The sequence below is a fragment of the Lithobates pipiens genome, unplaced genomic scaffold (assembly GCF_037356315.1).
Source record: "Lithobates pipiens isolate NorthernLeopardFrog02 unplaced genomic scaffold, aLitPip1_a1.2 Scaffold_19, whole genome shotgun sequence".
NCBI classification, from domain to species: domain Eukaryota; kingdom Metazoa; phylum Chordata; class Amphibia; order Anura; family Ranidae; genus Lithobates; species Lithobates pipiens.
The window spans coordinates 63,354,948-63,373,331 of record NW_027507764.1 but is presented as its reverse complement, the minus strand read 5'-3'; the positions used below and the strand labels follow the sequence as shown (position 1 = coordinate 63,373,331).

General features: G+C 44.0%; 1 protein-coding gene across 8 annotated transcripts in view; it reads left to right on the top strand.

The window, feature by feature from the left end:
• AKAP9 (A-kinase anchoring protein 9) overlaps positions 1–18,384 on the top strand; it is a 354,940-nt gene that overhangs the window by 185,050 nt on the left and 151,506 nt on the right. For all 8 annotated transcript variants that reach the window (XM_077490822.1, XM_077490820.1, XM_077490821.1 and 5 more), the window contains one exon: positions 1,431–1,648. In XM_077490822.1, coding sequence (XP_077346948.1) covers positions 1,431–1,648 — 218 coding nt within the window. The remainder of the gene's footprint in view (positions 1–1,430; positions 1,649–18,384) is intronic.

Genomic DNA, 18,384 nt, shown 5'->3' with positions numbered 1-18,384 from the left:
AAAATAGGATATAAATTTTGTTTGGGTACAACATTGCATTGCATTGCCGTGCAGTTGCCAGTGAAAGTGACGCAGTGCCGTATTGCAAAAAATGGCCTGGTCATTAAGGGGGCAAATTCTTCCGGTCCTTAAGTGGTTAAACGGGCTGCTAGCAGGCTACAGCACTACTTGAAGATTGTTGAACCCTTGCAGAAGCCTGATAGCAGTTTGTTTATAATGACAATAGGCACTCCCATTAAGATCTGTGTATAACATTTCCAAACAGGAGCTGAAAGGCGCTTTACTTTACATTGAAGATTGGAATAGGAATAAAAAAAAAAAGTACTTATTTTTTCCGATTTTCGGATCGTGTGTACGGGCCATTAGAGAAAGCTGCTTGAAGCTTGTTGGGAGTTTTATAAAGGCTTGCTGTTGACACTGTTCTTCTACAAGCTGAAGCTCGCATGAAGCAGGCCCTTGAGAAAGGGCTTTGGGCACTGGTTACACAGTGTGGAGGAAACCTGCCAGAGCAAAGAGTTAAAAAAAAAAAAAAATAATTAAATGTATTTCTCTACCCCTAAACCTAATAGGCACTTTAACCATTGCAGTGTGAGCAGAGGCACACTTTGAGGGTATTTCTTTTGAAATTTCTGGAGTTCAGCTTTAAACTTGCCACTCTATATCTCTACTGCCGTGTACACACGGCTGGACTTTTCGACAGCAAAGGTCCGATGGAACGAATCCGTGGGACAATTTGACCGTGTGTGGGCTTCATTGGACCTTTGCTGTCAAAATCAGACGGACTTTAGATTTAGAACATGTTTCAAATCTTTCCGACGGACTCGAGGCCGGTCGAAAAATCAGCTTGTCTGTATGCTAGTCCGACGGACGAAAACCAACGCTAGGGCAGCTACTGGCTATGAACTTACTTATTCTAGTCCGGTCATACGTCATCACGTTCAAATCCGTCAGACTTTGGTGTGATTGTGTGTGGCCAAGTCCGTTCATTCAGAAAGTCCATCGGGAAGACAGTCAGACCTAGTCTGCCGGAAAGTCTGGTCATGTGTACGCGGCATTAGGCTCGGTTCACACCTATGCAGTTTGCTTTGATCTGTTTCTGCAGTGCTTTTTGTGGTGCATTTTTTGTTTTTGCTCACGCGATTTTGATGCATTTTTTACTTTTTTCATTTTATGCTTTTTTTTTTTTTTTGCCTAATTTGTTTCTGGTTGGATTAAGTAAAAAAACAACGTGCCTTTCTGCAGCTTCTCCATTGAAATCTATTGAACCAAAAGGGACCTTCCCTTTTCATAATCGCATTGGTGAAAAAGCATAGATGTGGACGTGTGCCATAGGAAACCATGTTAAAGGGACTGTAGTGCAGTTCTGTAAAAAGCATTAAAAAATGCATAGATGTGAACCGAGCCTAAGTGTGCTTCTGTTCTCTTTTTAGATGCTGATGGTGCAGAGGCCTGTAGCGGGGTGAAGGACGAGGTCCTTTGGTCAGAAGCCACTGAGGAAGATCTGGATGAACCCTTGGAGCTGACGGAAGCAGATTTTCCCGGGACGGGTATCGGCCCAGAAGAGGAAGCTCAGGTGTTGAATATCAGTGGGCGACTTCAGTCTGCTGTAGAGAAACTCCTCGAGGCCATCAATGAGACCAGCAATCAGGTACAGAAATGGCAAATGCTCATTCAAATAAAAAGATTATGTTATCAGGTTCTCTGCTTCCGGTCCTATGTACATTTCTGCACTTCACAGTGCGTTTGTTTTTAATCTCTTCCTGGTTTGATTTTTTTTGCTTTTGTAAGGCATTTTCCAGGAAGGAGGATGATAGTTATTGCTTTATTTTCTTTTGAAGTTGTGCGATACAATGCATGCTATGCGTTATATGTGAATTTTACATGCTGTAATAATAATTTCTGTAGACGATGTGCTTACAGGATCTTTTTAAAAGACATATGCCGCGTACACACGATCAGACTTTCCAACAACAAAACTGTGAATTTTTTTTTCTGAAGGATGTTGGCTCCAACTTGTCTTGCATACACACGGTCACACAAATGTCAGAAATTCCGAACCTGAAAACGCGGTGACGTACAACATGTACGAGCCGCGAAAAAGGAAGTTCAATAGCCAGTGCGACTCCTTCTGCTTGATTCCGAGCATGTGTGTGCTTTTGTGCGACGGACTTGTGTACACACGATCGGACTTTCTGACAAGTGAAGTTGCCGGAAAATTTGAGAAACTGCTCTCAAACATTTGTGTGAGGAAATTCCGACACCAAATGTTCGATGGAGCATACACACGGTCAGGCTTTCTGACAACAAGCTCACATTGAACATTTCCCGTCGGAAAGTCTGACCGCGTGTACGCGGCATTAGAGTTCTGCTTTAATGCAAACTTGGGCTGTGCCTATGCAGGGGAAAAATACAGGTTCACTTTAATAGCAGCCCTTGCAAGCAGCCTCTACATATTTTTAAGTTTTATTGATAAAGACAATATATCCACAACACTATACACTCCCTTCAAAGGAAATTCTGCTTAGAGAAATGTGGAAGATACAATTGCTACTCCTTATCTTTTATAGTTGGCTGGCTGTCAGGCCAATCCAGTGGATTCAGTTCCTGACCAGCATTTCATTTTACTGTTTGATCAGTATTTGATCAGAGTTTGAAAGTATTGAAGTTGGGCAGTTAGCATGATTTCCATAAAAGCAGCATTTTCAGTAAGACATCAGTGACAGTCCCCGTCTTTTGTATAAAGCAGGTTGCCTTTAAAGTGATTCAGTCAGTATAGGAGACGGGTCCCTAGAGGTGCACATGATCAAGAAGCTCATCTAGTCATTGCTTTGCTTGAATGCCAGGCTTTTCTGCAGGGGCAAAGCTCTGACCCATTCAGGATCTTGCACTTAACCAGGTAAATTGAAGATGTTAGGCAACCGGGTGGGGGTTCTGGGTTACACAAGCAAAAATCAAACTTTTGCACCACATGACCTACGGCAGCTTTGCATTTTTTATGGAAGTTGGCAACGTTTTTACTTACTTTGACTAAAGATGTCGATCAGGTTACCATCCCAGAGTGCTACCACTGCAACTTCTATTCACATGACCTTGAAGTGGAAATTTACAGCTAAAAGAAAAGTTCCACCTAATTTTACTCCCCCCCATATTGCCTTTTTTATCGGAGAGTTTTAAACTACTTCCTCAATTTACATCATTCTACGGTGTCCTTTTGGCTTGCTTGGTTAAAGCTTACCGTATATACTCGAGTATAGGCCGACCCGAATATAAGCCGAGGCCCCCAATTTACCCCCAAAAAAACTGGCAAACTTATTGTATAAGCCGAGGGTGAGACATGCCTGTCCATCCCTGTGTGTGTGTCCGTCCCTGTGTGTCCGTCCATCCCTGTGTGTCCGTCCATCCCTGTGTGTGTGTGTGTCCATCCATCCATCCATCCCTGTGTGTGTGTGTGTGTCCATCCATCCATCCATCCCTGTGTGTGTGTGTGTCCATCCATCCATCCATCCCTGTGTGTGTGTGTCTCCATCCATCCATCCATCCCTGTGTGTGTGTGTCTCCATCCATCCATCCATCCCTGTGTGTGTGTGTCTCCATCCATCCATCCATCCCTGTGTGTGTGTGTCTCCATCCATCCATCCATCCCTGTGTGTGTGTGTGTCTCCATCCATCCCTGTGTGTGTGTGTCCATGTGTGTGTGTGTGTGTGTGTGTGTGTCCAGCCTACCTGTGTCCCGAGCCTGTGTCCCGAGCCTCCGTCCCGTGCCTTGCCTCCTTGCCTCCGTCCCGTGCCGTGCCTTGCCTCCTTGCCTCCGTCCCGTGCCGTGCCTTGCCTCCTTGCCTCCGTCCCGTGTCGTGCCTTGCCTCCGTCCCGTCCCGTGCCGTGCCTTGCCTTGCCTCCGTCCCGTGCCTTGCCAGGATCGCCGCTCTTCGTCGGCGCCTCGACGGCCATTCTAAAATTCAAAAGCCGCGCCTCCGCCTTCGCCTGTGATAGGCGGAACACTGAATTTCCCAGCAGCCTGTGTTCCGCCTATCACGGACATCGTCTCATCCTCGTACTACGGACGAGGATGAGACGATGTCCGTGATAGGCGGAACACAGGCTGCTGGGAAATTCAGTGTTCCGCCTATCACAGGCGGAGGCGGAGGCGCGGCTTTCGAATTGTAGTATGTCCGCCGTCTGTCTGCTCGATACGCTGATCGAGCAGTCAGACGGCGATGACTCGAGTATAAGCCGAGGGGGGCACTTTCAGCCTCAAAAAAGAGGCTGAAAATCTCGGCTTATACTCGAGTATATACGGTAATTGAAGTAGAACTCCAGGGAAAAAATAAACATTTTGGGGGGAAAACATTACAAGTCAAATAAGTTACCTCCTAATAATGATTATCATAGGTCCAGATTGCTGCTGTTTACTGTAAAAAAAAAACATAACTCCATTCATGCCGAATGCCACACACAGCAATTCTTTTGCTTGTACTGTGGGTGAGAGTTCTGGTTTTTATACAATAAAAAGATCTCATGTTGTTCACCCCCCCATTCCTCTCCCCTTGTTCAGGCACAAGAAATGGAAGGAATTTTTTTTTAAATGGAAAGTGGGAGCTCCTGTTATCTACCCACTTCTTCTTTTTTTCCCCTCGTCCGATTATACCTTCTGTAAAAACAATACAAGGCTATATGTAGCCCACAGCATATTCAGGGGGAAAAAAATCCCGAACAATACAGTGGCAAGTAAAGAAAGACAATGCCGTGTGCAGTGTCTGGTTATTGTGATAGTACAGAATGATACATGACAAGGGGTATTCTTTGAGGACTTGGAGTAGGGTGGGGAGGTGTCATTAAATCTTGTATCTAAAGCCTGCCATAGATGGATTGAATCTTAGCTGGTTCAGCAGGGATCGGCCAAGACTCAGCCCATCTATGAACAGGCATGTTATACTGTACATGTATATAGGGACTGAAAATCTTGACTTTTCAGGCACCAGTAATAAAATCCCAAAATATTTATTCTGACAAAATTGCATAAAAATCCATAAAAACACAATAAAACTACTCAGACCAATGTAGTTGGTATATGATCACCCCAACTCTGATAGCTGGACCAGGGCCAGCTGGTGGGCCAAAACCCCAAAGTGCCCAGCAGAATTGGGACCGGGCAGCATAATGAGTGAAGGCTCAACATGTTTTGCGATACTTCGCTTCTTCAGGAGCTCGTTCATATATTCTAGATGAATAAGAAAACAGTGAATCATAAGCAAAGGCATTTTACAGCAAATATCATGTAATTTACATTGTGTGCCAAAGCATGATACATCAAAACTGTGCTTGAGATCCAAAGATTAGATGCCAGCATGCATGACAGGCCAAGGACAGATGCGGGGAAACAACAGATAATCAAAAAGTAGCAGAATGGAAAATACCCTATTAAGGTGTAATATATATCAATTGGAACAACAGAAACCATCACCAACTATAGGCCGATGAGTAGCTTGTACATAGATAACAAACCTACCCAGGATAATAATACTGGTAGAGAAGGGCATGGGTAGGTTCCTCGGTTTAAATACAGGCATATAAAGAAAAGCTAAAAGATACGCATCGGCTTGAAAAGCCATCTAAAAAAGTAGAAAAATTACTATGTTAACCATATGATTAGCCTTAGGAAAGTGGCCTTATACAGTTGTGCTCATAAGTTTACATACCCTGGCAGAATTTATGATTTCTTGGCCATTTTTCAGAGAATATGATTGATAAAACAAAAACTTTTCTTTCACACATGGCTGGTGTTTGGCTAAAGCCATTTATTATTACACTGCCAGCAACTATAGCCTCTGACATTAGTAATTGTGTTCTATTAGCTGGGAAGGCTCCCTGCCTGCAGAACACAATAGTGATATAGGCAGGATTCCCCCATTAACACTGAATGTGCTGAATGTGCACAGATGAAAGGAAAGAAAATCAATCGTTTTTCTTTCCTTCCACCCGTAGTGGAACGAAAAAGTCCAATCCTCTATGGCAGACTAAAGGGAAAAGATACCTTGCTTTTAATGTTAAAGTGTGTATGTACAGCCAAAGCATCTTTTCAGTTTTGGATAGAGAAGGGAAGGGTTAAAATCCCTGGTAAGTGGGATTAGGTTTTGCTCTCTGTACCATTGGGGAACTTTCTTTTCACTTACTGTCCCACAAACGCAACATTAGAAATTAGAAGAAATTTACCAGGGAATTGTCTGGGAGGCACATAAGCCGGTCATTAGAGGCATCCTGATCAAACATGGAGCCCGGATCAAAAGGGAGAGACAACGACAGCTCACCCTCCTACTACAAAAACTGGCGTCTCTAGAGTCCGCGCATAAGCTTGCCCCTTCTCGTGCCTCAGAAATGGATTTGGCGACAGTACGACGACAGGTCACGGACCTGCTGGCGTATAAAGCCAAAGCAGCTCTGCAATTTTGCCGCAGAGTGAGTTATGAGTCGGGGAGCAAATGTGGGAAGCTACTGGCGAAGCAAGTTAGGGAACACAGACTTTCCTCCTACATCCCCAAGGTGATCAGTAATGGTGGACAACCTGCGACTCTACCCATACAGATCGCACAGGAATTCAGGGATTTCTATGCGCGACTTTATAATTTACCAAACCCCTCTACCTCACCGGCAGACATGGCGTCCTACATTAATGACTCTCGCATGAAGTCGCTCTCCCCAGACGATTGTGCTGAGTTAGAAACCCCGATTACCCTCTTGGAAATACAGACAGCCTTGAGTGCCATGAAACCTGGGAAAGCTCCAGGTCCGGATGGGCTCACTCTTCAGTATTACAAGACACTATTCCCAATCATAGGCCCCCGCTTACTTAAATTATTCCACGCCTTGGACGCAGGGACACCTCTAGCTAACGAGACCCTTAAGGCCCATATTACGGTATTGCATAAAGAAGGAAAGGATCCGACCGCCTGTAGTAGCTACAGACCGATATCACTGCTGAATACAGACCTGAAAATCTATACGAAGATCTTGGCTACCCGTTTATCTCGACATATTCAGAATGTGGTCCACCTGGACCAGGTGGGATTTGTTCCCACGAGGGAAGCCAGGGACAGCACGTCTAAGGTCCTGAACCTACTACACGTAGTAAATTCCGGAGGCATACCATGCGTTTTCTTGAACACCGACGCAGAAAAGGCGTTCGACCGCGTAAATTGGGAATTTATGTTCTCAGTCCTCAGACACATAGGCCTAGGGGAAGTGATGATCAACAGAGTAGCTCACATATACTCGAGCCCAACTGCGCAGGTGAAGGCGAACGGAGTGCTCTCCGACCCCTTCCCCATTAGGAATGGCACTAGACAGGGCTGCCCCTTATCCCCCCTGTTATTTGCACTTTCCCTTGAGCCCTTTCTGGCGACTATTAGACTCAACCAGGACATCCAGGGTATACAGGTCGGGAAGGCACAACATAAGATCTCCGCATATGCGGATGATCTCCTCTTTTCTCTGGTAAATCCGTCGGTTTCTCTCCCTAATCTACTTAAACAATTCGAGATATTTGGCCGCCTATCTAACATGAAGATTAATTTTCAGAAGTCGGAAGCAATGGGAATAGCCCTCCCATCTAACATGATACAGATGCTCCGAACGAACTTCCGCTTTAGGTGGACATCAGTAGCGTTAACCTATTTGGGCACTAAACTATCACCTGATTTATCCCATCTCTACGAATTAAATTTCCCCCCTCTACTCGCGGAAACTAAGATCTTGTTGAGCAAATGGCAAACGAACTTGCACTCCTGGTTTGGGAGGTGCAACTTGTTAAAGATGTGCATTCTCCCGAAATATCTCTACTTATTCCAGGCGCTGCCGGTCAATATACCGACGGTATTTTTTCAGCGGGTACAGGCACTGTTCATGCGCTTTGTCTGGGCCGGCAAGAAAACCCGTATACCACGGTCACAGTTAACGTTACCGAAGCACTACGGCGGGCTTGCGATCCCAGATGTGAGGAGGTATTACCTAGCAGTACATTTGGGAAGAGTCATTGACTGGCAGCGTCATGGTAATCTAAAACTGTGGGCGCAGATTGAACAGGAACAATCCCCTGTCCCCTTGAATAGAGCACTATGGTGTTGGGAAGACTTGCCACAATCCTTAAAATCACACCCTTTAATAGGAAATTCACTGAGAAAAAGCAGACAGGCTGTGTTAAGTGTACGGCAGACGTCCACGACCTCGCCTCTAACGCCCATTCTAGGCAACCCCAAATTCCCTCCGGGCTTGTCATCCGTACACTTCCGGACCCTACGGGAGTCCGACATCACAGCCGCATCTAATTTTGTCCTAGGAGATAGATGGCCATCTATTACAGAGTTGACAGATTCTGCAGGTCCCTTCCGTGTGCCCTTCTGGCCGGCAGCACAACTGCATCACTTCCTACACTCTTTACACGACCCACATCAATACTGTAGACCCCTTACTACATTTGAGGATTACTGCTCGGGCAGGGAACCACTTCCCCGGATCCTATCTGGGGCATATACCCTTCTTAATACACCCCCGGTCCAACCTGAACTGACTTGCATTGAGAAATGGGGCGTGGACCTCCAACGTACTTTTGACGCAGGGCAGGTCCACAGGATGATACACCTGTCTCTCAAGTCTTCCATTTGTTCAAAGACACAAGAAACGAATTATAAGGTTTTGATGAGATGGTACTTGACTCCCAGCAGACTCCGTGCCATGTTCCCGGAGACCTCAGATCGGTGCTGGCGATGTGGCACGGATAAGGGGACATTGCTCCATATTTTTTGGACCTGCCCCAAACTGCTAACATTTTGGCACTCGGTACGCACTATATCTCAGGACTTCACGGAATTCGTGATACCTGATGATCCCGCCTTCTTCCTGCTACATGTCTCTACCATGTCGCTCAAGACCTATAAAAAATCGATTCTACGACATTTGGTGAACGCGGCCAAGGCCTGCGTTCCCCTCATGTGGAAACAGCAAAACCCACCTACGGTGGCACTATGGCTGAGAAAGGTTGAAGAAATCAATAAAATGGAGGACTTGATTTTGACAGCAGCGGATAAACGTGAGACGTATCTTCAGATATGGACCCGTTGGAACCTATTCAAGTATTCAGATGCAGGGAGACCCTTATTTGACGCCTGACATGTTAAATAGTGTATGTTACCCGGGGGCTCTACTATTAAGCCTAGAGACCCTGCGACCTGCCTCTACAGATTTGTCTACCCGTTACCCCTTCCTCCCTTCCCTCTCCCTCTTCCCCCCTCCTTCCCCCAATCCCTGTCTTTACTTATTGCTTCTCCTTCTTTATTTTCAGACTATCCATACTCTCTGTTTTCTCTGGTGATTCCAGTTCACGTAATTTGCATTGCGCAGTGGTGATATATGGTTGTGGTTAATTATATATGTATGGAGGATGGTTATCAAAGTGGCTACTTTCAATATATGTCTGTGCATTTCACCGTGCCCTCGGGCAACCATTGATATTCGACCTGAGCTGGATTTTGTCTTCCACCGGTGCTGCGCACCTGTTTTCACCAATCTCTGTTACCTATATGATATGGTCACCAGACTGTTTGTTTTTTCTTCTTTGTTCTATGTACCGATAAAATTAATAAAACTATATTTGGAAAAAAAAAAAAGAAATTAGAAGAAATTGAGAGGAATTCCCCTCCTAAAAAGTTGTCACTTGAACAAGTCTCCCCCTTAGAAGATTTCCCCTTACATCTTGCTCCAGGGACAACGTTACCAGTTTGGACTCCACCTCACTTTCATTCTTAGTGACGATGGTCACCAGTAAAGATAGCAGGGTGAATCTCCACAATGGGGACACCTGCGGCAGTAAAAACTTGACAGAGAGTCTAACTCTGTGGTGCCCAACAGATGACATACTGAAACTTTGTGTGACCCGTCATGTCCTGGGCTGGGTTTGCCACCTGTTCGGCACCTGCACACTTTGCAGTGCAGCAGCACGGAGTTCCAGATACCGAAACATTTGCGTTTTTTCAGCAGTGTCAGCACCTAACAATGAAAAAGACAGTACTGAGAGCGAAGTGTGGGAGTGTTAGATCAGGTTAAATTTCACTGCCACACTACTATTGCACGGACCATAGGAGAGGGGTTAAATTGCACTGCTACTGGGCAACAGTGCAGGAGGAAGAGCTTAAAGGACAGGTTCACTTTTTAAAAAATAAATGCACATTTTTTGCACGTTAAAGTGCATTTATTTATTTATTGAGCCTGTAAAGCAGATCGCTGGTGCCATGCAGATTTGGCAGTGTACCCTGTACGGGCAAGCAGGTACACTGACAGGAAGATGCCATGGTAGTTCATCGAGAACTACAAGCCAACAGCCGCAAAGGATTTCACACACAGAGCTTTGTGAATGAATGAAGCGGCCTTGTGGGCGGACCACCTGCATGACCACACTGATTTTAAAAAGTGACATCTAGTACGGGGAGCTTCTCTCCATACTGCTGTCGGGGGGGGGGGGGGGGGGGTCGTGAAGCGGCTGCAGCATTGGGAACGTGTTACATTTTCTACCCTAATAATGGGTGAAGTATGTAACATGTTCCCAAACGTGAATTTCTCCTTTAACTATTGCCACTGACACCTATTCTAGGTGTTATCATTGCATCCACTGGCACCAATGTGGAGGTGGTTATTGCGGTCACTGACACCAATGCTGGGGTTTTTTATTGCGGTCACTGACACCAATGCTGGGGTTTTTTATTGCGGTCACTGACACCAATGCTGGGGGTTATTATTGCGATCATTGACACTAATGCTGGGGATTATTATTGTGATCATTGACACCAATGTGTTTTTTTTGTTTTGTTTTTTTACAGTCAGTGACACAGATGCTGGAAAATCTTATTGTATCCACTAACACCAGTGATTACTCCCAGTTTCTCTATAGGCCCCTTTCACACTGGGGGCGGTGGGTGCGCCGCTATTTTTAGCTGCACTTTACTGTCAATTTTGCGTCACTATTCGACCGCTAGTGGGGCACTTTTACCCCCCCCCCCCCCGCTAGCAGCAGAGAAAGGGTTAAAACTGCTCCAAAAGATGCTTCACCGCTCCAAAGATGCTGCTAGCAGGGTTAAAACCACCCGCAGCGGCGCTTTGCCGGCGATATAGCCGCACTGCCCCACTGATTTCAATGGGCAGGGGCAGTGGAGGAGCGGTATACACACCGCTCTTTCATCGCTCCAAGGAGGCCGCTTACAGGACTTTTTTTAGCGTCCTGCCAGTGCAGCGCTCCAGTGTGAAAGCCCTCGGGGCTTTCACATTAGAGACACAGCAGCAGCTCTTTCAGGGCGATTTGCAGGTGCTATTTTTAGCGATGTAGCGCCTGCAAAGCGCCCCAGTGTGAAAGGGGTCTAAGTGTACAAGGTCGTGTGTTGCACAATAAATGTTTGGGTGCTGAGGTGCATTACAGCCTATTCATTTTGAAAGGGGTGTCTAACGTGATGCTGTGCAGCTCAGTGCAGGAGAACGTGTTGCTATTGTACAACTCCCTGGAAGTGCCGCACTTGAGGCCCTCTATTATTTTTTTAGGTGGGCCACCTCTGACCTTAACCCTTCACACCCGCTATTCAAAACTACAATATAAAAATAAAAAAATGCTACACATTAAGACCTGCCCATATTACCATTTGGTGAAGATTTTTAAATAAAAATATCCAAAAGCTATCTAAATTATCATTTTATCAAGTTTTTTATTTTTTATTTTTTTTATTTCTTTATGCAGTCCTTGACGTTCAGCTTGCAGACTTGTACATTAACTATAGTTTCCATTTAATGCTCCACTTGCATTTAAAGTAAGGATGATTTAATCCTTTCTTTGGTTCATTACCCTTCCTGGGCATCTAACCAAACTTGGCTGTAGCTGGATTTAGTGGTGTATGGATACAATTATAGCTCTGAGGGGTGGGGGTGCCTACAGACTGCAGTAAAGTATATTCGCAAAAACTTTCCCATAATCCTCCACTCTAGCATTTACTGAAACTTGTGTCCTTGTTCCTTGTGATTATAGTACGGTAATTATTTTCTGTTGACTTTGTATTGGTCTGTGGCTTTACAATATGTGTTTGCACATCACATAACCTATTGTCTTCCTTGGTACCATGTTCCAATAATATTAATAGTGTGGACGGATGCCAGGATAGCCTATATGAAAAGGAGGTTGTTATTGGCAGAACATGGAAATGATGATGGAAAATGAGGCTTATTTTATCTCGTGTCACTTTAAGGTGTGGCTTCTTTAGGGCTGGTGTTCAAATGTTTGATATTAGCACAGCCTTTCTCATTATTATTATTATTATTATTATTCATATTATTATTATTACGATACAGGATTTATATAGCGCCAACAGTTTGTGCAGTGCTTTACAACATGCGGGCAGACAGTACAGTTACAATATAATTCAATACAGGAGGAATCAGAAGGCCCTGCTCGTTAGAGATTACAATGTCGAAGGGAGGGTCAAGTGATACAAAAGGTAATAACCTGTTGGATAAAATGAAAATACAGTTGTTTGGTGTGGGTAGGATAGGCTTCTCTGAAGAGGAGGGTTTTCAGGGATTGCCTAAAACCCCATGCACACTACGCCGCCCATAGCGTCGGCGGTAAAATGCCGCTATTTTTAGCGGCGCTTTACCGTCGGATTTGCGGCCGTCGGATTTGCGGCGCATTTCAGCCGCTAGTGGGGCACTTTTACCCCCGCTAGCAGCCAAGAAAGGGTTAAAACCGCTAGCAATACGCCGCAATAGCGGCGTTTTGCCGGCGGTATTACAGCGCTGCCCCATTGATTTCAATGGGGAGCAGTGGTGGAGGAGCGGTAAACACAACGCTCCTTCACTGCTCCAAAGAAGCTGCTTGCAGTACTTTTCCCCGACGTCCTGCCAGCGCACCGCTGTAGTGTGAAAGCCCTTGCTTTCACACTACAGACAATGGTGCAGCTTTTTTAGGGCGGATTGCAGGGGCTATTTCTAACGCTATAGCGTCTGCAAAACGCCCTGGTGTGAAAGGGGTCTAAAAGCAAACGGAGGAGATAGTTTGACAGATTGGGGTAGGGATTTCAATAGGATGGGTGAGGCTCGGGAAAAGTCCTGGAGTCGAGCATGGAGGAGGTGACAAGGGAACTAGAGAGCAGGGGGAAAAAAACGCAGCTGTAATACATGCACCCGGTGCCCTGAAAGGGGCCCGGACGAATGAAAAGGGGTTGGCCCCGGCAGCCATGGATAGATTCATGCTACGCGTGAATCTATCCATTGCAAATAGGGGGGTGACCTGGAGAGAGGGGGCGGCGCCCCTAATGGACGGGCCGCCACTGCACCTGGGAGCCCTAAATCTTGCTGATTGATAGGGGATCAAGGGCTTCTTCCTGGGCGAGCTTATCGGAATCTGGAAGCCCCCCGTTAACAAGGGGGCCCCCAGATTCCGCCCCCCCATCTGAATGGGTATCGGGTACATTGTACACCCAGCCTTTCACCAAAAAAAAAAAAAAAACTGGGAAATGTTGTCAAAAACCGTCTCTTGTATTTTGTTAAGTCCTTTATTAAAAAAGAAGCCCAGAGCCATCTTCTCCCACCATTTTTTTCCCCCCTTAATTATAGGCTTACCTGTAGGTACAAGTCGTGTAACAGAGGTTACAATCACTTTAACCACTTCCCGACCAGCGCACGACGATGTACATCGACAGAATGGCACGGGCAGGCATATTGGCGTACAGGTACGTCCAATATTCAATGCCGCCCTGCCATCGGGAGCGCGCCGCCGGCGGAGCGCTTCCGCGCTGGTCGGGATCCCCGTGAGTCCGGTTGCTTGACCCGCGGACTCGATCGCCGCGGGCATCCCCACGATCGTCTCACGGAGCGGCCGAATGGAGGAAATGCTGTGTAAACAGCATTTTTCCATTCTGCCTAGCAACTAGTGACGCTGATCTCTGCTCCATGTGATTGGAGCAGAGATCAGTGTTCACTAAATGAAAGCCCAACCCCCCCACAGTAACACACCCCTAGGAACACTTAACCCCTACACTGCCACCCACTGGTTAACCCCTTCACTGCCAGTGTCATTTACACAGGAATCATAAATGACAATGGTCCCAAAAATGTCCGATGGGTCCCCCACAATGTCGCAGTCACAATAAAAATCGCTGATCGCCGCCATTACTATTAAAAAAAAAAATAATAAAAAATTATTAATAAAAATGCTATAAAACTATCCCTATTTTGTAAACGCTATAACTTTTGCGCAAACCATTCAATAATCGCTTATTGCGATTTTTTTGCCAAAAATATGTAGAAGAATACGTATCGGCCTAAACTGAGGGAAAAAAATGTTTTTTTATATATTTTTGGGGGATATTTATTATAACAAAAAGTAAAAAAATAATGCGTTTTTTTCAAAATTGTCGCTCTATTTTTGTTTATAGCGCAAAAAATAAAAACCGCAGGGGTGATCAAATACCACCAAAAGAAATCTCTATTTGTGGGGAAAAAAGGACGTCAATTTTGTTTGGGAGCCACGTCGCACGACCGCGCAATTGTCAGTTAAAGCGACGCAGTGCCGAATCGCAAAAAGTGGTCTGGTCTTTGACCAGCAAAATGGTCCGGCCTGCAAGTGGTTAAAAAGAAAAAAGTAAAATGCGGGTTTAAAAACGCAAAATGAATTGCAAAACGTGCCTGAAAAACGCATAAAGCGCAGCCACATAAATGTGAACCTAGACTAAAATGCAAATCAATTTATAACTTTTTTGAAATGCGTTTTTCTGGATATTTTAGTTGTTCTTCTGTCTCTCACTGTTCAAATAAACCTACCATTAAAATTATAGACTGATCATTTCTTTGTCAGTGGGCAAACGTACAAAATTAGGGTAAATGTTTTTTTTAAGGGTAAAAGTTTGTCGCCACTCCACAAGCGGGCGCAATTTTGAAGTGTGACGTGTTGGGTATCAATTTACTCAGCGTAATATTATCTTTCACATTATAAAAAAAATTGGGCTAGCTTTACTGTTGTCTTATTTTTTAATTAAAAAAAGTGTATTTTTTCCAAAAAAGGTGCGCTTGTAAGACCGTTAGATAAGATACGATGTGACAGAAAGTATTGCACTGACCGCCATTTTATTCTCTAGGTGGGAAAAAAAATTATAATGTTTGGAGGTTCTAAGTAATTTTCTAACAAAAAAAAACGTTTTTATCTTGTAAACAACACATCTAAAAAAAGAGGTTTGGTGCATAGAGCCTACTTTACGCCATACCGACTTCATAAGATGAATCCTATGTGCTTCTCTAACTGTTGACGGTGTGATATGACTCTGGGGGACTCTCATACATCTTTTGGACCTGTCCAAACATAGTAGGTTTTTGGGCTGAAATGGTGGCTCTGTTAAATACAGAGACAGAGCGGACATTTTCCGCCGGTGACCATCGGTCCCAGTGTGAAAGTACTATGAAGGGGTTTAAAAAAAATTTTTTTTAAACATAGGTGCAAAAACTGCTTTTGCAGCAAATAAAATTCTATTCAATTACGTATTCCAAACTCATATATATATATATATATATATATATGAGTTTGGAATACGTAATTGAATAGAATTTTATTTGCTGCAAAAGCAGTTTTTGCACCTATGTTTAAAAAAAATTTTTTTTAAACCCCTTCATAGTTCGTAATAACACCCATGCATGAAGCCTATATAACAGTAAATGTAACATTATCAAATCACAAGTTGGTAAAAGTATGCAAGGCCGTATAAGGCTCAGCCAGCCACTTAGCCCAGATTTTACCATACTTGCGAGGGCAGCCCCTGTTCACGTAATTATCCCTATATAATGGTAAGTTGTTATTAACCAATTGTTTCCAATATAAAAAGTGTGGGCGGAGAGGATTTTTTTTCCAGTACAGGCCAATAGCTTTCCTCTCATAGAACAAAGTAATATTAGCAAATGTCGGCTCTGCCTCTGTAGGAAGAATATCCTCTACCAAACCCAAAAGGCATACAGACATATAAACCGGCAAAAGGGCGTATCAAATTGTATTTAACAGAGCCACCACTTCCACCCAAAAACCTACTATGTTTGGACAGGTCCAAAGATGTGTGGGAAGTCCCCCAGAGCCATACCACACTGCCAACAGTCAGAGGAGCACATAGGATTGATCTTATGAAGTCGGTATGGTGTAAAGTAGGCTCTATGCACCAATTTAAATTGACTCAAACGGTCTCTAATGAGATCAGAGATTGAAAGGGGAGGTCCCACATATCATCCCAGTCTTCATTTTCCAAATGGGGAATATCCCACAACCATCTAGCCCTAAGGCCCTCTAACAGGTGTATTATATTTACTTCTTTTAAACTTTTTCCTTTTTACATTTCTTTAGTTACTTCCTAGTTTCTTGCCTTGGCAAATTATGTCATACATCCCAAGAGTCTTCAGGAGGGAAGGAGGGCTTTCTCAGCAAAGCACACTCTCCTGCATGCATGCTTGAGCTAAGAGCAGATGGAGTCCAGGAAGTAAAGGTTACAGAAATGATTTGCCCTTACTCAAGATGGCCATGACCAAAAATGCTTGGGGGTCTATTTCAAAGTGATTTCTCATCAAAATAAAGCACAGAGCCATGGATCGATGGGGGAGTTTGTTTTGAGTATTAAAAATGAATTAAATAGTGTTTTTGTTTGTGGTGCTCAGATGCAATGAAGATCTGCTTTAAGCCTCCTTTCACACTTTAAACACTAAAGTCGTTTGATGTTTTCAATGGCACCCATTCAAATCACTGCAACTTAAAGTCGCAGCAACTTTGAAAAGATAAATACAAATGGTCACAAACACAAATTCTCCTGCACTTGGGCGTGTGCCCACTCAGGATGAGAATACTATATCTCCATCTTGATTTTATATGGATAAGCCAGATCTTGCTGCCCTCTTAAGATTTGGGAAGTCTGATACATTGGAACCACAGAAAAATAAAAAAAAAGGGCACAAAGACCTAGTGCATGATCCTAAAACTATAGTTGTATTATTAAAAAGTGGTGACTATTATAGTCACAAATTAGCATTTGAATCAAAGCCGATCACATGGTACAGTATTGTTCAGTTCATAATGCATCAAATCATGTGTTAGGAGGTCAAGATCCAAACTCGCGTTTCAAGGACTAACCTCTTACTCAGAGCCACATTAGCCTGTTGGATCTTCACCTTCTTCCACATAATTTGATGCACTGTGAACTTTGAAAAGGTGCCTCAACTACTTTGGTTCAACTTTTGATGCGAGTTTGATTCATAGAATGTAAAATCTAATCTAAATCCTACCAAAAGTCACGCTCCAAAGTCACACTTGAAATTGTGTGACTTTGGAGACTCGATCATGTGAAAGGAGCCTTCAGGTTTGACAATAAAACCTGGAAGCTGATTGGTTTTTACACCAGATTTTGCACTGGCCAGTTTTAGTAAATCTCCCCCTCTGTCACTTTGCCCTGCAAGGTGACGTTATCACTTTAACACCTTGCCGATCAGCCGCCGCCGTTATATACGGCAGCAGGTTGGCTCCCCTGCGTGAATCGTCATAGCTGTACGGCGGGCGATTTGACAGCTATATGGGGTGTGCATGACGCCAGAGCCGATGCACATGGCTGGCGGCTGCAATGTCCGCCGGTGACCCACGAGAGCTAGACCAGGGACCTGTCAATGTAAACACACAGATCCCTGTTCAGGGGAGTAGAGTGAGATTGTCTGTACCTAGTGATCAGGAACAGAGATCTCTCTCTTTAATCCCTATCAGTACACTCCCCCCACAGTTAGAAACACCTCCCAGGGAACACTTAACCCCTTGATCAACCCCTAGTGTTAACCCCTTCCCTGCCAATGACATTTATACAATAATCAGTGTCTATTATTAGCTATGATCGTTGTATAAATGTCAATGGTCCCAAAAAAGTGTCAGAAGTGTCCAATCTGTCTGCTGCAATGTTGCAGTCCTGCTAAAAATCACTGATAACCGCCATTACTAGTAAAAAATAAAAATTTATAATAATAATGGCATAAATAAATCCTCTATTTTGTAGATGCTATAGCTTTTGCGCAAACCAACCAATATACACTTATTTTTGGTAAAAAAAAAAGAAATTAGAATACATATTGGCCTAAACTGATAAAGAAATTTAGTTTTTAATTTTATTTTAGCAAAAATGAAAACATAATTTTATTTGTTTTCAAAATTGTCGCTCTTTTTTTTGTTTATAGCGCAAAAAATAAAAACCACAGAGGTGACCGCATACCACCAAAAAAAAAAATGCTCTATTTGTGGGAAAAAAGGACATTAACTTTGTTTGAGTACAACATCGCACGACTGCGCAATTGTCAGTTAAA